The sequence below is a fragment of the Esox lucius genome, chromosome 7 (genome assembly GCF_011004845.1).
Source record: "Esox lucius isolate fEsoLuc1 chromosome 7, fEsoLuc1.pri, whole genome shotgun sequence".
Taxonomy (NCBI): Eukaryota; Metazoa; Chordata; class Actinopteri; order Esociformes; family Esocidae; genus Esox; species Esox lucius.
The window spans coordinates 19983995-20010247 of NC_047575.1; the positions used below are offsets into that span (position 1 = coordinate 19983995).

At 39.5% G+C, this 26253-nt stretch overlaps 2 protein-coding genes across 4 annotated transcripts in view; one reads left to right on the top strand and one right to left on the bottom strand.

The window, feature by feature from the left end:
- The window catches only part of myo1ca (myosin Ic, paralog a), a 32576-nt gene extending 20578 nt beyond the window's left edge, over positions 1-11998 (top strand). For all 3 annotated transcript variants that reach the window (XM_020048534.3, XM_013134510.4, XM_013134511.4), the window contains exons 11-31: positions 700-785; positions 941-1046; positions 1144-1224; positions 1350-1441; positions 1572-1666; positions 1759-1805; positions 1978-2058; positions 2147-2252; positions 2336-2453; positions 3523-3636; positions 3737-3813; positions 3917-3985; positions 4179-4423; positions 4558-4641; positions 5056-5149; positions 5241-5296; positions 6235-6370; positions 6457-6527; positions 6623-6720; positions 8392-8491; positions 11647-11998. In XM_020048534.3, coding sequence (XP_019904093.2) covers positions 700-785; positions 941-1046; positions 1144-1224; positions 1350-1441; positions 1572-1666; positions 1759-1805; positions 1978-2058; positions 2147-2252; positions 2336-2453; positions 3523-3636; positions 3737-3813; positions 3917-3985; positions 4179-4423; positions 4558-4641; positions 5056-5149; positions 5241-5296; positions 6235-6370; positions 6457-6527; positions 6623-6720; positions 8392-8491; positions 11647-11673 — 1983 coding nt within the window. In that variant the 3' untranslated portion in view covers positions 11674-11998. The remainder of the gene's footprint in view (positions 1-699; positions 786-940; positions 1047-1143; positions 1225-1349; positions 1442-1571; positions 1667-1758; positions 1806-1977; positions 2059-2146; positions 2253-2335; positions 2454-3522; positions 3637-3736; positions 3814-3916; positions 3986-4178; positions 4424-4557; positions 4642-5055; positions 5150-5240; positions 5297-6234; positions 6371-6456; positions 6528-6622; positions 6721-8391; positions 8492-11646) is intronic.
- Positions 11999-12357: 359 nt separating this feature from the next.
- On the bottom strand, positions 12358-14309 carry LOC109615981. Its single transcript, XM_020048535.3, has 5 exons — positions 14280-14309; positions 13700-13870; positions 13472-13573; positions 13165-13368; positions 12358-12972 (listed from the first exon to the last, which is right to left on the bottom strand). Exons 1-5 carry the CDS (start codon positions 14307-14309, stop codon positions 12739-12741), a joined length of 741 nt encoding a protein of 246 aa, XP_019904094.2. The 3' UTR covers positions 12358-12738.
- Positions 14310-26253: the final 11944 nt, after the last annotated feature.

Below are 26253 nucleotides of genomic sequence, written 5' to 3' on the forward strand. Positions count from 1 at the left end.
CTCACTGTGTGTGGGGGCAAAATAAACTTGGGTGCTTTTCTATGCAAGTTTGTAACAGTTCCAGTTGCTTTGATCTTGTTTAGTATTGCCCTAACGGTAGATATGGGCATTTTCAGATGACTAGCTATTTTGTATAGCCATTCCATGACTTATGAAGCTCAACACACTTTTCCCCTCATTCTGATTCACGTATTTTTCGAATCTTTCCCATGTTGATGTTTGAATAAGGGAATATAGCCTCTGTGTCACCTCGTAGTTATACCCCAGTGAAAAAGGAAGTCATGGATTACTGCTTGACAGTTCCTGAACACTATGATCAACTTCAATATGATCAAGTACAGTCTAAATGGAAAAAATCCTTCAGTAAAATTTTGTTCATAAGAATTTCTAGGAGTGACAATAATTGTAGCACACATGGTTTTGTTACAAATAATAATTTCTTGATAGCAGATTATTTTTTCTCCTAATACATTTACTTCAATTAAAGGTTGGATGATTCTCATGTTTTCAGTGTGACATTAAGGTAATTCACCAAAAGGTGAATTTTTTATAACCCTTTTATACTCATCTTTAGTAGGGGTGCCAATAATTGTGGAGGGCACTGTATTTACTTTTATCCTCTGCTGCTTCTTATGCCAACTCCCGTAATGCTGCTCGCCATTTCCACAACAGAGTGTCTTGTCTGCTATCTCTCTGCAGGATGATGTGTACAACAGCAGCAAGGGCTCATCATCAGTCATAGGGCTGCTGGATATCTATGGCTTTGAGGTCTTCCAACACAACAGGTACCTGAATGCATCCTAGCTGTTCATTTACTGTGGACGTGTGTGCGTGTGTGTATGTGTTTGTGTGTGTATGTGTTTGATAGCTAAGTGTTTGTACAGTATGTCACCGGTTGTAGCACAGTTGCTTCTTATTAACCCTAATTATCTCCCTGTAGTTTTGAACAGTTCTGCATCAATTACTGCAATGAGAAACTGCAGCAGCTGTTCATCGAGCTCACCCTCAAGTCTGAGCAGGAGGACTACGAGGCAGAGGGCATCTCGGTGAGTCAAACAGACCAATCAAGAATAATTGCAGAATGATAAAGACAGATTTGTCATGTAGCAATAATGGTGTTGCTAATAATACTGTGTATTTCAGTGGGAGCCTGTGAAGTACTTTGACAACAAGATCATCTGCGACCTGGTGGAGGAAAAACACAAAGGCTTTATCGCCATCCTGGTGGGAATGTCTTAATCACTTGAGTTTAGTTGTTCTTCTGACTGTCTTTTTTTCCATTTTCTCTGTGCATCTATCCTTTCTTAGTCTCTAATTTAATGTTTATTAATAAATGTGACGTGTTTAAGGATGAGGAGTGTTTGAGACCAGGGGAATCCAATGATATCTCCTTCCTGGAGAAGCTTGAGGACACTTTGGGAGGCCATGCCCATTTTGTAACGTCAGTTCAGTCTTTCTCTTACACAATGCATGCATTTAGTTTGTTTTGTATTTTCACAATTAACCAAATATGAATTGTCTGTCTATTCACAATTCTGTATCTATATATTTTGTCCCTCGATGTCTGATAGTCACAAATTGGCAAATGGAAAGACACGCAAAACAGTGGGAAGGGAGGAGTTCAGACTCATTCACTATGCAGGAGAGGTCAACTATTCAGTCAGTGGTAAGCTAGATAATAAGTCAACATTATGGTAACTACAGGACATATTTAAACGATTTCATCCTAGCATGATGTCTATTTCTTGTTTTTCTCAGGGTTTCTGGACAAAAACAATGACCTGCTCTATAGAAACCTCAAAGAGGTGAGATCAGAGCAACAATAGAGAAATGAAAACACAGACCACACTCTCACATTTACCATATTGCTATTCCAGGTTCTTTCATAACTCCCACACACACGTAAGTACCCAAACACAGTGTATGGATGTGTTGTGGAGTGTGGTGTTCATGGGGTTATGTGATTTCTCTGTACAGGTTTTATGCCAGTCAGACAGCCAGATCCTGAGGGAGTGCTTCCAGAGAGAGGAGGTGACTGACCAAAAACGTCCAGAGACGGTGAGATACACTCACACATAACACAAGCACATGTTTACACACACACACACACAAACACACACTCTTACCTCTCTGCTGCCCTCTGTAGGCTGCCACTCAGTTTAAGAACAGCCTGGCAAAATTAATGGAGATCCTGATGTGTAAGGAGCCCTCCTATGTTCGCTGCATCAAACCCAACGATGCCAAGCAGCCAGGTAAACATACATCTCATTGATTTAATGACTGTGAAATCAAGAAATTAATGACACAGATGGTTAAACATTGGATCTCTCTCCAGGGAGATTTGATGAAGCTCTGGTCCGACACCAGGTCAAGTATCTGGGTCTGATGGAGAACCTGAGGGTCAGGAGAGCTGGCTTTGCTTATCGTCGACACTACCAAGCATTCCTGCAGAGGTCTGTCTGTATCTATGCCACCGTTCAAATGTTTGGGGTCACACAGAAGTTTCCATGTTTACAATTTTTTGGTCCATTGAAATAATATAAAATTGTTCAGAAATACAGTGTAGACATTGTTAATGCTGTAAATGACTATTGTATCTGTAAATGGCAGATTTTTTATGGAATATCAACATATGTGTACAGAGGCCCATTGTCATCAACTATCACATAGTTCAGTATCTTCAGCATCCATGTTTGTGGGTTTGATTACAGACTCAAAATAGCCAGAACCAAAAAACCTTCTTCTGAAACTTGTCAGCCTACACTGTTGACGTTGAGACTGATGTTCAAGACTGGTGTCCAAAGCTGCCAGTTGAGGACCTGTGAGGCATCTGTTTCTCAAACTAGACACTCTAATGTATTTGTCCTCTTGCTCTGTTGTGCACTGGGGCCTCCCACTTCTCTTTCTATTCTGGTTAGAACCAGTTTCTGCAAAGAGTCACACATTGGTGTACAAATTCTTCAGTTTTGTCGCAATTTCTTCACTTCGAAGAAAAATTATAGACTGACCAATTTCAGAAGAAACAACTTCTTTGTTTCTGGCCATTTTAAGCCTGTAATCAAACCCACAACCGCTGATGATGAAGATACTGAACAAGTCTAAAGAAGGCACGTTTTACTGCTTCTTTAATAAGCACAACAGTTTTCAGTGGTGCTAACATAATCGCAAAAGGGTTTACTATTAAAATTATACATTTGAATTAGCAAAAGCAGGGTGCCATTGGAACACAGGTGTGATGGTTGCTGACAATGGGCCTCTGTATGCCTATGCAGATAATCTATAAAAAAATCAGTCGTTTCTAGATACAATAATAATTTACAGAATTAACGTCTACAGTGCATTTCTAATCAATTAGATTTGTTTGACAAAAAATGTGCTTCTCTTTCAAAAGACAAAGACATTTCTAAGTAACCACATACTTTTGAATGGTGGTGTAGATTATATTTCTATTTTATTAATATTATACTTCTATTATCCTATCCACAGTTTGCATATTAAGATCTGAAATATGTTTCTTCCTAGGTACAAGTGTCTGTGTCCAGGGACATGGCCTAATTGGCATGGGAAACTTGCAGATGGAGTTGCCACTCTTGTCCAACACCTGGGGTACAAACCAGAGGAGTACAAACTGGGCAAGTAGGTAGTTCACAGAAACACAGAGAGAGGGGACTTCCATTAAGACGTTATAAGCAAAAACCTGAGAAACCATATTGTTGATCAACAATTTGCTTTTCAGGACCAAAATCTTCATCCGCTTTCCGAAGACTCTGTTCACCACTGAGGATGCTCTAGATGCCAGGAGGCCCTCGATCGGTGAGATGACACAGAATGCTTATGTTAATGAGGCTGTATAGTTTGCCCCAAATAAAAGTAATTTGGCAAATTCAACAGATGATGATTTTTGGCTCTGTTGTAGCTCTCAGCCTTCAGACCTCATGGAGGGGCTACAGGGAGAGAAGCAAATACCAGCGCATCAGAAACGCAGGTAACGACATGGCTCAAACAACTCACACTTCCTCTGCTTTTCTGTTGCTTCCACAAGCTGTTACTTTTTCTGCCGAATCTTTGAATGCCCAGAATATTAGTTTGCATGGTCGGTTGTTGTGACCTCAGCAGCTTCCGTTTGTATCTGGTTGAGGTGTTTCTGTGACCTGTGGTTCCCACTCTCTGCTGCACAGTTCTTGTGATCCAGTCTGCGTGGAGAGGAATGAAATCCCGCCGTAGGGCGAGGTGTCGCAGACACGCTGCCAACGTCGTACGCAAATTCATCAAGGGCTTCATCTACCGCCACTATGAACGATGCCCAGAGAACGAGTACTTCCTAGACCATCAGCGTTTCTCCTTCTTGATGACGTTGGTTAGGAACATGCCCAAGACTGTCCTGGACAAGAGCTGGCCAGTCCCTCCACCTAGCCTCATAGAGGTACTGCTGACAGCCTGACAGTAAACTCATACACACGGTACACACACACAATGTAATGATGTAATGATGGTATACAATAGCCTGTTGTAAATTCAGCGAGTCCGTGTTTATTTTCTGTTTTCATGTCTGCATAGGCCTCAGAACATCTGCGCAGGATGTGTATGCAGAACTTGATGCGGGCCTACTGCAGGAGGATCCAGCCAGAGTGGAAGAAACAGGTAGAGACTGTCACTTACCTGATGGGAACACCTAAAAAACATATTTCTGCCCTATTTCTATTGATTTATTTCACCATCTTTACACACACACACACACATGCACAGACACATGTACAATTGCAACCTACCCCTTAGACCAAATTATGAAAGTATTGTATCTACAGTAGCAGCTTGCATCTCATGCTTAAAATACCCACCTTAACCTTAACATTCAAGTAACAGTAACACATTATTTATGTTGCTATAACTGTTATTTGTGGTTGTTTATATTTACATATTTACTTTCTCTGTTCCTTCTCTTTGTCTCTGTCTGCCCCATTCCTATTCTCTGTCTGTCTGTCCCCATTTCTTCTCCTCTGTCCTCTTTCTATGATTCTCCAACTGGACACTATCTGTAATGTCCTCTGTCTGTAGATGGAGCAGAAGGTGGTAGCCAGTCACATCTTCAAGGACCAGAAGGAAAGCTACCCCCACAGTGTCCCTAGGCTGTTTGTGGCCTCCAGACTAAGTAGGTCACAAACTCACAGACCTGATACACACTTCCCAGACCTTCACTGACCTCAAACACACCACTAACAGATGCTTTCTCCTGGGTTTAGACAGTGAGGACTTTAACCTCAAAGTGATACAGACTCTGGGCAATGACAAAGTCAAGGTGAGTCATTTGATATTGTAGTACTATAATTTTCCACTTTCCAATCCTCATATAGTGTGTATCACTTTGGACTGGAGTGTGCGACAACCCCAGTCTCCCTGTTGTCTCTCTGCTGTCTCCCTATTGTCTCCCTCCTGTCTCCCTATTGTCTCTCTGTTGTCTTGCTGTTGTCTCCCTGCTGTCTCCCTGTTGTCTCCCTGCTGTCTCCCTATTGTCTCCCTGTTGTCTCCCTGGTGTCTCCCTGTTGTCTCTCTGCTGTCTCGCTGTTGTCTCCCTATTGTCTCCCTGTTGTCTCCCTATTGTCTCCCTGTTGTCTCTCTGCTGTCTCCCTATTTGCTTGTAGCAATAATTTTGCTACAAGCAAAACTTGAACCCTGTAACTACGTAGCTGAAGTGAAAGAACAACATGTAGCTACTGTAGATAGATAGTTGCCAGTTTTAGAAATAACTGCTAACAAGATACTTTGAGAACTAACAGTGTTGCTAACTTCCAAAAGTCAGCAAACTTGATAGCTGGATAACTATCCATTTGAATAATGACATTATCAATAACGAAAATGTATACAAACATGTGCTTTGCTTTTATTTATTGTTACTAGTTTTCAGTTACTGTTTAATAAAACACAAGAAGGAGAGCTGTTTTAGCCAGCTGTTGTTTTTAAGAGGTGGTTTTAGTGAGAGCTTTGTCTGAAGGGCAAATACAGTCAGTTTTCGGTATTGCTTGTGGTCAATTTGCATTGGTCAAATTGCTGTAAATTGTCCCGTGGCTGAATCTAAATGTACTGGCCTGCCCCTTCTTTGTATCTTTAGAAATCAAATGTCTAGCTTGAATCAGTATCAACAGTTTGTGTTGAACAAACACTCTCCGTAACAAGCCTTTCTTAACTGTCTGTCTGTGTTTGTGTCTCTCTCCATCCCCCTTTTCTTCCTTGAGACAGTACGGAGTTCCAGTCACTAAGTATGATAGGAGGGGTTACAAGGCACGGCCTCGCCAGCTGCTCCTCACCTCCTCCTTCGCCGTGCTGGTGGCCGAGGCCAAGCTGAAGCAGAGAATTGACTATACAGCTCTGAGAAGTGAGTTACAGCCGGGCCCTAGTGGCTGTGTGAGGGTGTAGGGTATGTGTGAACTGTATAACAGTGTTACGTGCCTCTATTTCCAGGCATCTCTGTGAGTTCTCTCAGTGATGGGTTCATGGTTCTGCATGTGCCCAGTGAGGACAACAAACAGAAGGTAAAGGATGACCTCATCCTGGTTATTTTATCTAGCAGTGGTCATGGTGTCACAAATTACAGTTGTTCACATGTTGTCCCTGGTCTGTCCTTTAGAGTGATGTGGTTCTCCAGTGTGACCATGTGATTGAGGCGGTGACCAAGCTGGCCTGCATGGCTGAAAAGATTAACATGGTCAATGTCAGCCAAGAGAGGTGAGTCTGGCTGCCTGGTCACCTGGTCCCAGTTTTCAAAAGTTATTTAACTGGATTTTTTTAATCGGAATGGATGAAATGTTAAAATAAATCATTCACTTCACTGGGCTCTCCCTTTGTTTGGCTTCCATTTGTATGCATTTAAATCATGTCCAACAACCACCATCCTGAAAACTGGGCAACCGATAGCTTTGTTGCCTTTTTCAGAGTATCTTTGAAAGCTTGCTGACATTTTGTCTATTCCTGAGGTCATACATTGTACACCACTAATGTTGACACCATTGGTAAATATGAGCAAAACTGGCTGGATTTTTTTTTTTATCCTCTTGGTCTTTCATTCAAAAAAATTATTTTATGTTAAACAATTTAAATGAAAAAAAAATTCATGAAACAAATATATATGAAGGGATGCCACAATTATTGGCACGCCTTCATTTAATCTCCCTTTGCCAAGATAACAGCTTCTCCTATAATGCATAATGAGGTTGGACAACACATGGAAAGGGATCTGATACCATTCTATCATACAGAATCTCTGCACATCCTTCAGATTCCGAGGTCCACGGTTGTGGACTCTCCTATTAAGCTCATCCCACAGGTGAGCTTAATAGGAGAGGTTTAGGTCAGGGGACTATGGGGTTTAGGTCAGGGGACTGGGATGGCCATGGCAAAACCTTGATTATGTGGTCAGTGAACCATTTTTATGTTGATTTTGAGGTGTGCTTTGGATCATTGTCCTACTGGAATATCCAACTACATCCCAGTTTAGGCTTTAAGCAGTCAGGTTTTTATTTAATATATACTGGTACTTGATGGAGTCCATGGTATCATGTCTCCAAACAAGTTGTCCAGGGCCTTTGGAAGAAAAACAGTTCCAAAACATAAAATATCCACCAGTGGGGATGAGGTACTTTTCTGCATGGTTTCTGTCTGGTGTTTGTTTCCAAAAGGGCTCTATTTTGGTCTTATCTGACCACAGAACCCGGTACCATTTCAATAATGTTTGGCAAACTTTAGGCAATTGAGTTTGATGACGGTGATGGATGACTATGAGAATTTGGCCTGCGTGTCACCTCATATTTATACCCCAGTGAAACAGTTCACATACAAGCCATGGTTTACCATTTAAGTGTTCCTTCTCACTCAAGTGAACTTATAAACTTAAAATATGAATGGGAATATCCTTCAGTTAAATTCTACTCAGAATATTTCTAGGGGTGCCAATAATTGTGGCACGCATGTTTTCTTTTATTAAAAGAAAATATTTTCAATTAAAAGGTTAGATTTTTCTGAATACTTTGAATGAAATACCAAGAAGGATAAGCAGCAGAATTCTTTTCACAGTATGTTTTGCTCATTAGTGGAGGGCTCTGTATGTGCTGACACCTTTTTTTGTTTTTTATCTCCTTCAATCATTCATTGTGTCTCACCCCACTCCTCTTCACATTCATCAATGTTCACCCCTTCAATCATTCATTGTGTCTCACCCCACTCCTCTTCACATTCATCAATGTTCACCCCTTCAATCATTCATTGTGTCTCACCCCACTCCTCTTCACATTCATCAATGTTCACCCCTTCAATCATTCATTGTGTCTCACCCCTACTCCTCTTCTCATTCATGCTTTCTCACCCCTTTCTGCCACACATTCATCATGTTCATGGGTGCAGTATCAGGTTTGCTGTGGCTCGAGGGAAGGAGGGCGTCATTGATTTCACCAGTGGACAAGAGCTGAAGGTGTCCAAAGGCAAGAAAGGACACCTGCTGGTGGTGAGTCAAAGGATGGACAAAGAAGAACCAGTGTTATGAAGACAGTATGAATACGGAAGAGAAAGGGTTATGGGCACTGTATGGTGTAGGAGGAGACAGTATGAATGAGGAATAGGCAGTATCATGAGAAATAGATGTCTGTAGAAGGGACAGTATTTTGAGGACAGTATGAACGAGGAATAGGCAGTTTCATGAGGAACATATGTCTGTTGTTTTTAACCCTTTGACGCATACGATCCCACTGATCAGACTAGAGTGGTCCCTGAAGCGTAGGATCACTGATCAGGCTAGAGTGGTCCCTGAAGCGTAGGATCACTGATCAGACTAGAGTGGTCCCTGAAGCGTAGGATCACTGATCAGACTAGAGTGGTCCCTGAAGCGTAGGATCACTGATCAGGCTAGAGTGGTCCCTGAAGCGTAAGATCACTGATCAGGCTAGAGTGGTCCCTGAAGCGTAAGATCACTGATCAGACTAGAGTGGTCCCTGAAGCGTAGGATCACTGATCAGACTAGAGTGGTCCTTGAAGCGTAGGATCACTGATCAGGCTAGAGTGGTCCCTGAAGCGTAGGATCACTGATCAGACTAGAGTGGTCCCTGAAGCGTAAGATCACTGATCAGGCTAGAGTGGTCCCTGAAGCGTAAGATTACTGATCAGGCTAGAGTGGTCCCTGAAGCGTAAGATCACTGATCAGGCTAGAGTGGTCCCTGAAGCGTACGATCACTGATCAGGCTAGAGTGGTCCCTGAAGCGTAAGATCACTGATCAGGCTAGAGTGGTCCCTGAAGCGTACGATCACTGATCAGGCTAGAGTGGTCCCTGAAGCGTACGATCACTGATCAGGCTAGAGTGGTCCCTGAAGCGTACGATCACTGATCAGGCTAGAGTGGTCCCTGAAGCGTACGATCACTGATCAGGCTAGAGTGGTCCCTGAAGCGTACGATCACTGATCAGGCTAGAGTGGTCCCTGAAGCGTACGATCACTGGTCAAACTTTAAGTGATATTTAAGTGATATTTGAAACTTAAGCATGAAATGGTTAAAACTTAAACTAGAAAATACAACTGAGGGGCTAAAAGCCCCCTCTTGCCCCCTCATGGCGCCAGGCCTGATTGGCACCCCTGGAAGATATTATGATCATAACCAAATTGATGTATATACTGATTAAGATTTGACTTTTAGTTGATCTTTGTTATCTCTGAAGTGGCCATCCATGACATCATGTTTCACTTGTGTACAAATATTAGGTGACACAGGCTAAATTACCTTAGTCATCCATTAACATGGGTTAGGGCACGCAAATCCACTGAGACAATAGCTATAAAAAAAACATATCAGGCAATGGCTATAAAAACATAGTTAAATGGTTGAAAATACCAATCTCCACTACTAGGGCAATAAGTCAGAAATGTAAAATAACTGGAGCTGTGATGAACCTGTTTGGAAGAGGACACTTGTGTTTCACCCACTCGCCAAGTCTCCAAAACAACGATTAGACGTCGAAGGGTTGGCAAAAGAAAGTCTCTACTGTCATCAAACTGATTGGAAACAGACTACTATTTAGCTTTTTGGCAACAAACAGCTGCGGTTGGTTTGGCTTAAAAAAGCTATGGTCATATAGAAACTAACCAAATCCCCACTGTGAATTATGGTGGTGGATGTGTGATGTTGTGGGGATGTTTAACTTCCAAAGGTCAAGGGATCCTTGTTAGGATACATGGCATCATGGACTCCATAAAGTACCAGGAGATTTTAGGCCAGAATCAGCCTTCCTTCTGCCATTAGGCTAAAACTGGGTCATCACTTGATCCTTCAGCAGGCCCCCAATAGTTCACTGACCATAGAATCAAGCTTTGGTTTCCAATGACCGTTGTTACATCATTTTGTTTGCAAGGAATTACACAATGTACAGTAAAGATTTTGACCTTCAATATATTTTGTTAATCAAAATCCGATGTATGTATGTATGACTGCAGAATGAGGACTTTAAGATGGAGGACAGGGAGGACTATTAAATGCAGTGGGATTCAAAGATAGTTTAGTAATTTACAGTGTCTCTCAAAGGTATGTATTCCCCTTTGACTTTTCCTAATTTTATTGTGTTTATTGTGTCAAAATTGATTTTATTTGGAAATTAATCATAGTGTCAAAGTGAAAAATATAAAACTATGGAGCTTTAAGGCCTCAATGCTAAACATTATGTTTGGCACGAGAGTGGAAAAGGATTTATGTTTCAGCAATTGACTGCAAACATACTGCCAATGCCTCACTGGAGTGTGTCACAGCTTCGGGGGGTGGAACAAGGAGGAGCAGGAGAACGGCGTGATCGTTGTATGTTTTTTAATGCTACAACGTATAAAGTATATATATGTGTCGACACGAAGCGTACACAGCTCTTTCGTCTATACAGAGACAATTACACACAAAGACAGGGGGAGCAGAGGGAACATATATACTGGGGGGAATGATGAGGATGAGGAACAGGTGCGCTAAACAAGACACAGGTGAAATGCATGATGAGATGGACGGTGGTGTCAGAAGGCCGGTGACGTCGAACGCTGGAGCCCGTCCGCTGCAGGGGGAGGTGAAGCAGCAGAGGGCGCAGTTATCACAGAGTGGCCTAACAACAAAAAGGACAATGTCCTGGAGTGGCCTAGACAAAGCCCAGACCTCAATTCATTTGAGAATATGTGAAAAGACTTGAAATTTCATTTTCACCAAAGGTCCCCATGCACCTTGACTGAGCTTATGCAATTCTGCAAAGCAGAATGGAGAAAATATTTTGTATATAGAAATGCTTAGTTGGTAGCGTTTTATCCAAATCCAGCTGTAATTGCTGCCAAAGGTGCCACTACCAAATATTGCCTAAAGGGGGTGAATAAGTATGCAATCATTACTTTCTGTTTTGTATTTGGTATAAATTCAGAACATATTGTGAATTCCATTTTTCACTTTGACTTTCACTTTATTAACCTTTTTGTTTTGATCAGAGGCATTAACTCTTAATTTAAAAATTTGATTTTATGTTGTAACACAATATGATCTGGAAGAGTCCAAGATGGAATACTTTTCAGATCCACTGTTTATCTATATGTGTAGGGGAGGGTATTTCTAATAATCCACTTTAGAGAATAACAACGTAGTTTTTTTTTTTGCAGATGGCCCCTCATCTCAATCCAAGATGACGACGGAAAGTAATGACAGCCTTGGTATAATCCATAGCAAACTAATTATTCCACAGGATCATTTCCTAATTCAGACAGCCAACCAGATTAAAGCCACAAATAAGTAATTTCACTGCTTTAAATTTGAGATCATAGCAATGCACTACCTAAAATATAAGGATTATTTTAACACCATTGCACTTGTTAATCTTCATTTACATAGTTATTGATAAAAATGGCACATTATCTTACGATGGATAATACATGTGTAGAAATGCATAATACTTTGCTATCTATTAACTATAATCGTATTAAATGAAACAACACATTTTGAATGTTATGTTTGATATTTATTTTTTACTTCATTATAATGTTTTTGCTATGTATAAAAAATAAATAATTGTATTTCCTTAATTTACATTTAAAAATAAATATTAATAAATAAGCAAATAAATAGACAAATAGGCATCTTTGGAAAGTACAGTGAAGTGAGAGCTGGAAAAAGAGGATGTTGGGTAGTGTTTCTCAACACTCTTCCAGCTCTTGGCTGTTAGAGTCAGAGAGAGTGAGAGATAATACAGAAACTCAGGGAGAAACCCAGGTTTCAGTTTGTATAAGTCAACAAAGTCACTGAAACCCATGAAAAACTATTATATTGGGATAATGTGCAAATTGAAACCCCAAGCTGGGCTGGTAGAGGTTGCAGACAAGGTTCAAATCCTGGTCCTGCTCTTGTAAATGACTCTATATTAGTTTCCTAAAATGTAATGTAAATGTCACAAATTCAATTGAAAAATGAGGTATTGACATTTCTTTTTCCATAGTAATACTGAATAAAATGTTTCTTAGTTATCTCCTACTAATACTTATTATCATTATTATTATATTCTTCATAAAAATACTAATATCATTATTAGTTTGTTTTACAGCTCAAATAAACTGTGTATTGGCAATATGAAATACTGTTGGATGATTTAACATTTCCATTCATTATACTATACATTCTCACACCCACAATTGCCTCCTGTCCATGAAATAAGTTGAAGCCACTTTGGCCAAAGAGGTGCAAATCTGAATTATTGCACACTATCTGCCCCTGTGTGGGGTTCCTGGAGGGAGGCTGTGTCTGGTCCTTAGGAGGGTGAAGTCTCTTGTCAGCTTGCTGAGGTAGCTCTCCAGGTCCCTGAGGATGATGTAACCCTCCAGGCGGCTGGCCCACAGGGATGTGGATTTGGCCCAGCTGCTGGTGGAAAGGCCAACCTGCCAGGTCATCGTATTGGGAGAGGTGGGACTCACACTAGAGCTATTCATACTCTTCAACTGCAAAGACAACATCACAGAAAGGTTGATCAGAATACTCCTAGTGGATATATGTTACCTACTGATTTAGCACCTATATGAACACCTCATTTATTATAAAACAAAATACATTCACTGAATGTGTGAACCGTTTAAATGTGTGTGTGCGTGTTTATGTATTAATCTACTGAATTTGCTACACATTGTCTGCACCTGAAAGTTGACTTTAGTCATGAGATCCCGCAGGTCTTTCTGAATACACTGAATACTCTCAGGTATGCTGAGTTTAGCCTTCCTCCTGTTGCTCATCCCCTGGGATGCCCTATCTCCCTCCTCCTCCATCTCCCTTCTCTTCCTGTCCAGATGAGCCCAGAAGGTGTGCAGGTCATGAGAGGCAGTACTCAGTCGCTCCCAGTCCTGTACAGGACAGATAAGAATATTATTCACTCTGTCACTCCTACTCCATGATACCTTTATTGTAGAAATAATGAACAGGCACACAATCAGGTGTCACACATACCTTCATCTGAAGCCACTGGTTGAAGTCCGTAGAGAGGGAAGGTAGTGTCTTTAACTCCAGATTCCTGTCCTCAAACTGCACGTCATCCAACTGTTCCTCCTTCTAACAAGACAAATCCATGTAATATAACAGCCTCTGCCATGTGGGAGGATAGCTTTAAGCTTCAGGCATAAAGAGGAAGTAAAAGACCAGCCCCTTATAACAGGACTAACAGAGGTATCAACTTACATATCTCCTGAGAAGCTGCTTCACCCGGGCGTGGGTACATCTCGTGGATTTCAGGGAGTATGAGAAGGCCTTGCTAAGGCCTCCAGGGTGAGCACAACTTGGAGACATGCAGCTCAGGTGGAACATGAACAGAGAAAATAGCCACCAAACTGCCATCTGAAAGACACAGAGACACCATCACTGACTGCTACTAAATCAAGTCAGTATTAATCAACGAATGACAGGTTGAATGCAGAAAGATTTTTGCCAGCCTATATGAATGATAACAGATGTAGATCTGTGACAGCAGCCTACTATTGAAAGCTGGATAACTGATCAAGCACCACAACTTGGCTTTCAGTGTTACATTATCTTCAAATTGTAAAGGCAACATTTCCATGTGAGTGGTTACAGAATTCATGGTAAACACTACATAATTTGGCCCAAACAGAAAACACTTACACATACAGATCTAATCTTTCTCCTATCACAACAGCACAGATGTACCAGTATACATAGATATATACAGCAGGTGGTCCAGCCTGAAAAAAACTCTTGACTATCTCAGAAAATCAGATAGATCAAGACAGAGCAGACTTACCTTGTAGAGATAAAGATCTGTGATTGACATGCTCTTAGGGACATCTTAGATATTTATATCAACAGCAGTTTCTGTTGTGGTTTGGAGTTTTTTTGGCATTTTGTCTGTTCATGCATGATGATTCATCTCTTTTTCATCTAATAAGTTCTCTGTTGTTTAATAACAACATTATTACATGCATATATTTACTTATTAATCAAATGTTTTTTTTACTACATTTTCACCTTTTTTGTCAAACTGTAACTGTTTCTTACAGTGTAATTTAACCAAATAAGTCATTACGTATGATATTCTGCTGAATTTAGTAAGAAAACAACATCAGTCATTATATACAGTATAATATACTGCTGACTTACCAAACAAGTATCAAAACAATTTGGCTGACTACTTGGGTGAAGTTTATAGAGGGGCAATAAAATGTATTTTTCTCTTAGCTGGGTACCAGATACTGGTATATAAACTTACCATAGTTGTAGAAAAATAGCAAACACACAAATGTTTACCATTATATTACAACTTATTTATTACTTATATATAACAACAATCAACTCTCACTATTTACCTAAGTTTATAGAGTTAACGTTTTTCTTTTTGATGATGGATGCCAATGATTTAGGGGAATGCTTATCGGAAAAGGAATGAATGCACATTATCTGGATCACTGTATTTTGTTCCAGAAATAGAGAAATGCTGCCCTAAAAATATCCTGTAAATGAAAGCATTATTCATTTAAAAATAAAGCAATCTTTTTTTTTTACAGTATCTTTGTTTCATGACATTCTTGGTGGTGTTCTGGGGGAAGTACTTGTGAAATCCTTGTGAAATCTTCCACACATTTTCAATTTTCATTCCTTATTTTTTTAGATTGCGTATTTCTTAAAGTGAAAGACTGCAAGCTTATTTGTTATTGCACTACCCAGACAGTATCTACTTGTTAACCACAAATGAGGGAGAAATATTTAAATTTTTGGTTTAGAAAAGTAATTACGGAAGTCCTCTTCTCATGAAGGATGCTGTGAGTCATTGCATTGTCACTGCAAGGAGGTCTTGATACAGCCGTTTACCGTACATGACTTAAAACCAAGTCAGACTGTATGATGTTGTTTCTTATTAAACTGGCTGACTCTGGGTTTTGCTGACTGCTATTAAAATAATATTAAATTCATCATAAATACCCATTAACAGAAACCTGTGTTCCAATGGCACATTGTGTTTGCTAATCCAAATGTATAATTTTAAAAGGCTAATTGATCATTACATTTTTATGTTAGCACCGCTAAAAACTGTTGTGCGGATTTAAGGAGCAACAAAACTGTTCTTCTTTAGACTTGTTCAGTATCTTCAGCATCATCGTTTGTGGGTTCGATTACAGGCTCAAAATGGCCAGAAACAAAAAACTGAAACTCGTCAACCTATTCTTCTTCTGAGAAATGAAGGCTATTACATGTAAGAAATTGCCAAGAAAGACATCATACAATGATGTGTACTACTCCCTTCACAGAACTGTGCAAACTGTCTCTAACTAGAATAGAAAGAGGAGTGGGAGGCCCCAGTGAACAGTTGGGCAAGAGGACAAATACATTAGACATTGAAGTGTCTCATTTGAAAAACAGACACCTCACAAGAGGTAGTTTCATTAAATAGTACCCCGGCAAAATACCAGTCTCAACAACAACAGTGAAGAGGCAACTCCAGGATGCTGGCCTTCTAGACAGAGTTCTTCCTCGGTCCAGTGTCTGTGTTCTTTTGCCCATCTTAATCTTTTATTTTTATTGGCCAGTCTGAGATATGGCTTCTTCTTTACAACTCCAGCAAACACAGCGTGCCATTGGAACAGGACTGATGGTTGCTGATAATGGACCTCTGTACACCTATATTGATATTCCATAAAAAATCTGCCGTTTCCAGCTGCAATTGTCATTTACAACATGAACAATGTCTACACTCTATTTCTGATCAATTTCATGTTATTTTAATGGACAAGAAGTTGACTTCTTTCCAAATCAAGGCCAATTCTAAATGTCCACAAACATATTAGCTGTAGTGTGTGTTACTTCAATTGCTGAATGGTTGTCAATTCAACCAAGCAAGCACTTTTCTTTGCAAAAAAACTCATAGACACAAATGAGTTTAAGTTTTTAAAGTAATTTAATGATTATCAAAGGGAATATAATATAAAAAATACCAGATACAGAGGATAATAAAGTATTGAACTTTACAGAATGGAAAAGGAAACACATTGGCTCTTCATAGTGGTGTAATTACAATAGCACACTGCAGTATTTTCTTTGGCCCTTTACTATATTAGTTTGTGGTAACATAAAATTATCTGAGATAGATTGCGTGAAGCCATAGCTGTGGGAAAGCTTACATTTCCATTGCTCTTCATAGAAGAAATCAAAATAGAACTTGTAATCAATATAACTTAGCTTTCTAAATGTAGTTGTCTGTTCATTTGGAGAAGGCTGAGAGCTGTGTTTGCTCTGTCCAAGTCCACTCAATCCCAAAGAAGAATTTCCAGGATAACATGATTTTACATTGTGTCTTCAATTATTTTGCTTGAGTGCCCGGTGACACCTTTATGACTGAGAATGGCTTGCTACTGGCGCCACCCAGTTAATCCCCCATCTATTGTCTCTCTCACTCTTTCTTGCCACAACTTGAGATAAAAGGCTGATGCAGACAATGCAGATGATAGTTCAAGCATCTCCACCATAGTTCTTGATGTTGTCCTTCTTAATGGACATACACTCTACCGTACCATGCTACTAGTGACTAGCTGTCCTGGGTCATTTGCGCAGGGAAACTTCATTGTTGTTCATTTGTTTCTTCATATGGGTTTTTGAGGTTTGACAAGAGTGCGAAATGTCAGTATTAGTCACAGGAATTTCATTCTATAGCAACACATGGCTAGAGTAGTTGTAGCTTTAGGATGTGGTTGTACACATTAAGCAGTTGTCTATCTTGGAGATTTGTCTTATTTCCTTCTTTGCTGGGTACATATTATGTGAGACAATATGAAGCAAAGTACATAATGCAATAAATACAACCAGAAAAACATACAGATCTTTGGTGTAAGTACAATCCGGGGTACTCTAGGGTACCAAAGAATCTACAGTAGAGTCATTATTAAGGGGGCTTGTCTGTCCCTTTTTAACATGGGTGAGAGTACCCTTTATTTTGGTTACTATTGACTCACTTGAATGTTGGGTTTTGCCTTTTGGGGAGGTTTGGGTTACCTTAACTGGATGTTACAAGGATAAGGGACAACATTGTTTTGCCATATAAGTGTCGGATGTATTTTTTACACCGCTGTTGTTAGGCTTATCATGGTCATGGGCTAAAACTTTCATTTTGAAGAGTGCGTCACAACGATCAATGTTGTCATCATGCAGTGTAAAAGCACAGGATTGATAGAAGGATTGACAAAGTTATTATTTATTTATTTATTACTTCTTCTCTGAGGCCTGTACTGTCAACCACGCACACAAAGCCGGAAGTCTGGACCTGTCTGCTCTTTGTAGCTCAGCCATGTGTTGAATGGCTGCATGAGGTCTGGGCGTTTGCCCTGTCCTGTAGTTTAACTCTATATGAGTTTTATTTAGGAATGATTCTTTAAGGCTTTCGCCTAAAGGAGCTTGCTCTTCAGTACCTTTTAGAAACATGCTAAGCTTTTCAATGTTGTTCTCTTTACTTACTTGATAAATGATAACAAACATTCAATAGCAGCTTCATCTGCCCAAGTAATAGTTTATTGAATCTATGGGGAACACATCAAATCAGATTCTAGAACAATCCTTCTGGGATAATAGGCTTTTTAGAAGGATGTGAGAAATACCATCCTTCAATTATTCAGATAAGCTTATGTTTTTAACATCATATCAAATCCTTCAGTGTCACTTTGAAAAGAAAAGCAGATTTAGAAGCACAAAGTTTGCTAAAAGGCATCAATCCTTATATCCAATGTACTGAGAAAAACACATACCACAAGGCCCTGAAATGGATGGATAAATTGATTAACAACTTAATAGACAAGCACTTTTCTAGGTGTACTCTTTTACATTAGTTGCTGTAGGTGATGCAGTTCTTTGCAAATTGAAACACTTTGGAGTATTTTAACCCTTCAATGCCAGTTGGTGTGTTTAAAGTTTCCCGACTTGGAGAGCAATCTAGACAGGTCCCTGCATATTGTACATTGCACTTTGCTGCTGTTCCTTTTTCCTTAGGCCATATTAGTTTGTGGTAGGCCGAAGTGTTTCTTCTGTTGGATTGTGTTTAAATGGAGGAAATAAAAATGTGATTAACATAACTCCCCACTGGGTGTCATCTCTTTTGGTCTTGGTAGAGGTTGAGATAATGGGCCCAGGACCCTGATAGTTTCAACATAAGTCATATTAGGGGTCTGCCTGGTAAAATTCCCAATAACGGTTGTCAACTCATGTCAAGGTGCTGGATGAAATGAAAGAGGGGAAATTTTTGTATAAATCAGGGGCATATGTAATTAATTTACCATTTGCAGTGTTTATAGGGAAACAAAACTCAGGTTTTTGTTTCCCCATAAAGATTCTATCTGGATGGCTATGTTCCTTTTTGCCCCCCCCCCCACCACACCCCCGTGGAACCAGGCCTTTGTCAACTTCCAGATATTTTCCCAAAATAAAACCAAATAACCAGGTGAGAACATAGCAAGCAAGTTTATTTATATAGCACAATTCATACATCAAAGCAATTCAATGTGCTTTACAAAGAAAAATTATAAAATATATAAAAATACAATAACATAAAAACAAATGAAAACATGAAAACAAATGAAAACATCATAATAAGAAAAATATAATAAATAAACTTATAAAGATTAAAAATGGGATAAAAGCATAGGAAGCTATAAGGTTAAACAGTGTGGTTAAGTATAAGTGCTCAGTCATAGGCATGTGAGAAGAGAAGTGTTTTTAACCTGGCCTTCAAAATTGATACGTTTGGGCCACGTCTAAGATCTTCTGGTAGTTTATTCCAGTTGTGTACAGCATAAGTGATAAACGCAGCTTCTCCATGTTTAGTTTGGATTCTGGTAATAGTAAATAGTAATTCATCTTCATAGTTTGTAGCTGCTGAAATAAAAGCTAATGACTGGAAACGTCCACGCAATAATAGTGAAATCATAGATGATACTGCCTTCCCCAAGTGATTTTAGTATGCACAATTATACAATACTATAATAACACAGGTGCAAATCTGAAGTAAGCAACAGAAAGCTATACAGAAACTAATGAAGGACACAACTGTAAAAACTGAGGGAAGAATTTAAAACAACAGTGTTCTTTGTGTAGTCACTTTGACTAAAACACACAGCCACACCAAAACATCCACCTTGAGACTCTTGGTTTGAAAAACTCCTTAAATATTAACATCTATTTTTATTTACATTACATCATGTGTCTTTATCTGACATGACATGAAAGAAAACCACAGATTTTATTTGCACACAAAGACTGTTTTTGTATTGTTTGACAAATAATCCAACCCCAAGTATAACAGTTTACAGTATACAGTATATGCTTTCATGCTGTTATCATAATAACATACTTTGGTTAACCAGAGAAAATGTCTCATTCCATAGGTGTGTAATATGATGCCAATCTACAATAAACCTACCCTGCGCTTAACTCACAATTCACATTCACAATAAAAGTCCCTGAGAAATACAGAGCTAAAGGGATCTGTCACCCTTTTACTCACTTTTTTGTTGAAGCAACCTTGGCAGCAATTGCATCCTCGTCTTCTTGGGTAGGACGTTACAAGCCAGGCACACCTCTGTTGGGCTGTTTCTCCCATTATTCTCTGCAGATCCTGTCATGCTCTGTTAGGTTGTGGAACAGCACTGCATAGACATTTTCAGGTCCCTACAGAGATGTTCAGTCCTGGGTCTGGCTGGGCCATTCAATGATATTAACAAACTTGTCCCATAGCCGCTCCTGTGTTGTCTTAGCTATCTGCTGATGCTAGCACCACCAAACTTCTTTGTAAGGATGATATTGGTCAGGTGATGAGCTAGTTTCCTTCAGAAGTGACATCTGGCTGTCATGAGCTTTTTACTGATGAGAGGCTTCTGTCTGGCCACTCTACCATAAAAGGGTTATGGGTGGGGTGCTGCAGAGATGGTTGTCCTTCCGGGAGGTTCTCCCATCTCCACACATGAACTCTGGAGCTCTGTCAGAGTGACCATTGGGTTCTTGGTAATCTCCTTGACCAAGGCCCTTCTCCCTCAAATTTGGTTGGACGCCCAGCTCTAGGAAGAGTGTTGGTGGTTCCAAACTTCCAAACAACACAATCTTGTTTTTGATTCCTATGACCTCAAGGCTTGGTTTGTGCTCTGACATGACCTATCAACTGTTGGACCTCATATAGGCAGGTGTGTGCCTTTCCAAATTGTGTCCAATCAATTGAATTTACCGTAGATTGATTCCAACCAAGTTGTAGAAACATCTCAAGGAAGATCAATGGAAACAGGATGCACCTGAGCACAATTTCTGGTATCCTAGCAAAGGGTATGTACATGTGAGTATTTATGAGTTATTTATACATTGATAAAATCTGCAATGGTGCTGTGTGTTTATGTGGTATTATAAGGGTGTGTAGACTGTGAAGGGGAATCTATGTGGCCTTAAGGTATCACCACACTTTAGGTTTTACTTTGTTTCTCGTATTCCTTAAAGAAGCATTCAGGAAGAGTTATTGTGTTTTAGGGAGGGGCGATTATGCACATCTAGAAGTTTATTTCATTATTAAGTGTCTGCTTTAGATATGTATATAAGGATTCAAAAAACATATAGAATGTCCTTACAAGTGTCATGTTTTGGTTTATAGGACACCAGGCGCAGAGTTAATGAACAACAAAAAGGGTTTAATAAGGAAAGTGAGGCAGGAAAAAAAATAAGAAAATGGCAGGAACCCAGGAACAAGGCAGGCAGGCAAAAACAGAGACTGATGGAAAAGCAAGACATACACAAAAAGACTCAAAGGGCTGACAGAACTATGCAAACTAATGAATAGGGTGCTAGCGAGGGCTGATAAGAAACTGGTGATAACAATCAGAATAAAAAGACGTGTTTAGGAATAAAGGGGAAAAAAACAGAACCAGCTACATTCAAGAACAAACGTAAACCCAAAACCGGTTTTGACTGGCTGGATGACATGCATTCTACTTAGGATGACAAGTCTGTCTATAAATATTCAATCCAAAAATATTCCTTTGAATTAATCAATAAACACAACAGCTGCCCTTTTAATTAGGCCTATAGTTGAATAGGGCAGAAATATACAATGCAACGTATAAAACGTGTATAAAACAAGCTCAACCTGAGATGGATTAAAGTTTTTCTTTTAGGAATATTCACTGGCCCAGGAGTTGTTTTCGCCAAACCACTGGGACACGGGTTGCCAGCTCTGACAAGAAGCGAAATATTAATTGGTATATTGGTGGGTAATTACCGTGTTCTTGCCCAGGTATTTCTGTCTTATTTCACTTTTGATTCCTGTAATTTTCCAGTCTTTAGCTTTTAAATTCAACTACTAACTACTAGTTATTGCCATATCTTACCTGATTGTGAACAGACTATGTTGCAGTTGTTCTCTGAAATTCTCCATGAAGTTGTCTTCATTTAAGGTTATTATATTTCAGCCAACCTGTTTCTGCGGAGTCTGAGATGATGAATCACAATGAAGGATTTCACATATAGAGCCAGCATTATTGCACGCACCCAGACAGTTTAACACACCATGATGCCTATAATGACCTTTGCACCATATAAATGAGGTACAGTAGGTCCAACAAAGTCCATCTTTTCATTTTACTATTCTGTTCTTTTAGGAAAAAATGCATAGCCTAATAAAATGCAAACTAGTAAAGGTTTACATTTCCATGGAAAATGTTGCAAAATATGAAATGAATTATAATCCATAGATTTATTAAAATGTCTGTGGCTGCAGAATTATTTTCTAGTCGTATGAAAATGGAGATGCATGAGTAGATCTGCAGGTAACTGATGGTAATTAGGAATCAAGGGTCTTTAATAAACATCTCTTTTTTTTATGAATGTAGGTTTTTTGATTATGGCGTCATTCTGTTTGAGTAATAGTGGTTTCTTGTCTTTCTTACTCTCTGTTTCTTTTCTCACGATTACGAGCAGGCGGGGGAAAGGGCTGAGTCATTTTCTGGATTGCGGAAGCAGGTTGTTTCATTACAGTCTTGTGTAGCGAGGGGGCAGGGGGCTGGCACTTTCACACATTTCACCATGAAGAAAGAGCAGAGAGAGGAGTTTCTTTCGTGCCAATCTCCCGGTGATCCCCCTAAAAGAAGTCAGGCCCCTGGGAATATCTCAGAAAGCTTCACTATCTCATCTTGATCATCATGACTATCCACTCGATGAGATATTATGTGGAATTCCACCTTTACCCCACAGCTATTATCGAGCTTCAAATTAGAGGCAACAGATACAATTGAGATAACAACAGGGAGAGCAATCCAAACCAGCTAGGTAGAATACGAGTACTGCCTCTGTGGTTCATAGCAGCCAAGTGTGGATCTGTTCTCTAAGTGTTGTGGCCTCACTGGCCTGACCTGGAGAGAGGAAGTGGTAGTGAACTACAGGTCACTGGCCAAAACAGAAATGCTAATGGGGAGATATTGTATTTCCTCTCAGTGGAGTGTTTATTTGGAGTGTCAGGGTGTTTTTCTGCATCTTGTGGGGGAGCACTGTAAAAACCACACATACGACTTTCGAGAAGGGCTTCCCTCACTCCCGTGACCATCCTACTTCCGACTCTGAGAGATTCTCCCTCTGTCATTTTAGTTTCATTATCTTTCTTCTCAGCTTTGGTAAATAAGAGAGTGCTGAATACGTTGGGGAGAACAAGTATTTGATACACTGCCGATTTTGCAGGTTTTCCCACTTACAAAGCATGTAGAAGTCTGTAATTTTTATCATAGGTACTCTTCAACTGTGAGTGACAGAATCTAAAACAAAAATCCAGAAAATCACATTGTATGATTTTTAAGTAATTAAATCATACAATGTGATTTTCTGGATTTTTATTTTTGATTCCGTCACTCACAGTTGAAGAGTACCTATGATAAAAATTACAGACTTCTACATGCTTTGTAAGTGGGAAAACCTGCAAAATCGGCAGTGTATCAAATACTTGTTCTCCCCACTGTACAGGATGGAACACTGAAATGTTTGCTCTGCTCAGCTCACACTACTGAAGTGTGTTTTTAATTGTTTGTTTTTTACTTTGAAATAAGTGGTACATAATAGTACACAGATTAAATGAATTTTCAGTATTTTTTATATGACAGAAATAGATATATATATACACAATCATTTGTTTTTTTCTCAGAGTACATATTGTGTAATTATTTCTAAATGTAAGGGTGTTTGCAAATTTGCTGAGTCATAGATTTAGTTGAGTCTCCTTCTTCTGACACATTGTTCTATTTGCCAAAATGAAAGTTAATAAATTAGATGTTGTTTGGCCTTCTGCCCAGAGTAGCTTAGAATATTCAACCTCCCAGAGGGTTCCAGAGCCGCATAGACTGCTAAAATAATGAATGTCCCAGAGGATCCCAGAGGTGCACTGCCAGCAGCAGTGGTATCAGGGATGAGCCTATGCAGCCCAGGTCTTTGGGAAGTCCAGTCTTTGTAACATTTTCCATTTCATAAGACGATGCCTGGAGGTGATTAAGCAGGTAGGAATGTTCTCCAAGCTACTAGATCTTTCTGGTCAGGTCCGGTCATGTCAGCGTCCAGACTTTCCTCCTATTTCACTGGCTCTCGGGTTCGCAGGCGGAAAGGAGTCATACATACCAGATGTATTTGACATATACTGATGCCCTTGTCAAACAAGAAAGGCATTCCCCAAACCTAACAGCCTGTCATTTGTAGGTATCAATGGAGCTTCCCCTCAGTTGATCGAAGAAGGCAGAAGTCCCTGCTATGTATTAATTGTCTATGGTGTGGCTCCCCAACTCTCAGTCAAAGTCATTGTAAAGCTTGACAGGTACCAAGGATGGGTTGGTAGCAGGAATGACATCAGCCTATGGCCAGGGTGAATCTTTACGAGTGTCTAGATATGGATTCTGTATTTTATACTGGGATTATGGTTTGATAGTTCTCCATGCTGGCAGCGTACCACATCACGGTGCCGATGGAGAAATGATGGCAATCCTCATGCTCCATTCTGAGCCAGCTAGACGACAATGCTATGGAGACGACAATGCTATGGAGATGACAATGCTATGGAGACTACAATGCTATGGAGACAACGCCTGGCAACTTAGATTTACACTGTTAATAATAGTCCAGTTGACAGTTGATTGTAAAACTTCTATTGGCCTATTGTTTTGTAAATTCAATCCCAAGATCATTCTATGTCCATAAAATGTACAAAACAGATTAATGACTTTGCAAGAAGTGCTAGATTGAAAGTCAGTTAGATTAAGAGTTAGATTAGATGGATGGATAGAGTTTAAGACATTTTTGTTTTAAGTGTCATTATTGTTTAATGTAATCGTATCATTTCGTCTTGAGGTTTGATGGCTAAAGCAATAATGAATGGCTACAATGCACATGCACATGCTATTACAATGCACATGCACATGCTATTACAATGCACATGCACATGCTATTACAATGCACATGCACATGCTAATACAATGCACATGCACATGCTATTACAATGCACATGCACATGCTATTACAATGCACATGCACATGCTATTACAATGCACATGCACATGCTATTACAATGCACATGCACATGCTAATACAATGCACATGTCTGTACCCTCTATGTAGGTTCAGTTGAGTTGACACTGATTGGTTGGTGAGTATTCGAGCACAAGGGTTCTTACGTAAATGCAATCCATTTCCTTTATGCCCATCTACCACTTGCTCTGCCATGTCATTTGCAATAGATTTGTCCTAAAGACAGTAAAACGCATTGACTGTCAATATCCATTTGAATACTTGTTTTGTTTTCTCTGTTTATTATGAGAAATGCATCTGGAAAAAGAGAACAAATCAAATTTGATTTATTGCTGTCAATTTAGGGTCAAAGTGCTGATAAACAATTCAGTGTAAATCCACCAGAGGGAGTACTTAAACCATTTCAGTCTGCTGCGTACTCAAGCCTCACTTAGCAAAACTGTCTGTTTGAAGAGATCTCTTATTTTTTAGACATAATGCAGTCACTCTGTATGCCATGGTCAGCATACTATTTTATTTGCATTGGGAAATCTTGTGTAAACATTGTAGATGTACACATGTTACTAACCTTTTACAGTTTAGATCATGTCTATTAGGCCTCTATGCAATTTGGAATCTAGAGGTATTTCAATTTCAGATGATCTTTCATAGACCAGTTAAAATACCTTTTTGTCCAAGGACTGATGCAGTGATATGTACGTTAGACCAAAGTCAAATCTCATTATTATACAAATTTAAGTTTAAGATTTAACCGAAAGCAACCTCTTCAGCAACGTGAACTTGATCATCCTCTCAATGGAAAAACAAATACAATGTCTTAATATATTTTGCTGTAGTCAAGGGCAACAGAGGACAGACAGCAGGATGACAGTGCTGACCTCATTTGAACAGGGCCGTTAGTGTTTGGATTGGATGCCCTCCTTCGTTCTCCAGAGGGCGGCTAGATCTTCTTTTACAGCTATGTGGACACAAACTGCACAGTAAGCACTGTTAATATGACAGTATAAATATATGGTTATCAATAAACGCCAACACATAGATAAGGTTTTAGAAAAACAAAGATACATGTTTTACACAGTTGATATTCTAGTTTGAAAAGTTACCCGCGTTCTACAATACCACACAGTTTATTGGTGAGGCTATCAACTCAAATACATTTCGATATAGATAACAGTTCATTGTTAACAATCGGAGCAATCAGCATTCATATA

Bases quoted from the DNA above. Each gene is read 5' to 3' on its own strand.
- LOC109615981 (XM_020048535.3), bottom strand. From the start codon at position 14,309: ATGTCAATCACAGATCTTTATCTCTACAAG. The intron at 13,369-13,471 runs GTATGTGTGACA...TGTCCTGTACAG, and splicing joins ACCAGTGGCTTCAGATGAAG to GACTGGGAGCGACTGAGTAC. The intron at 12,973-13,164 runs GTGCAGACAATG...TTGTCTTTGCAG, and splicing joins TGACTAAAGTCAACTTTCAG to TTGAAGAGTATGAATAGCTC.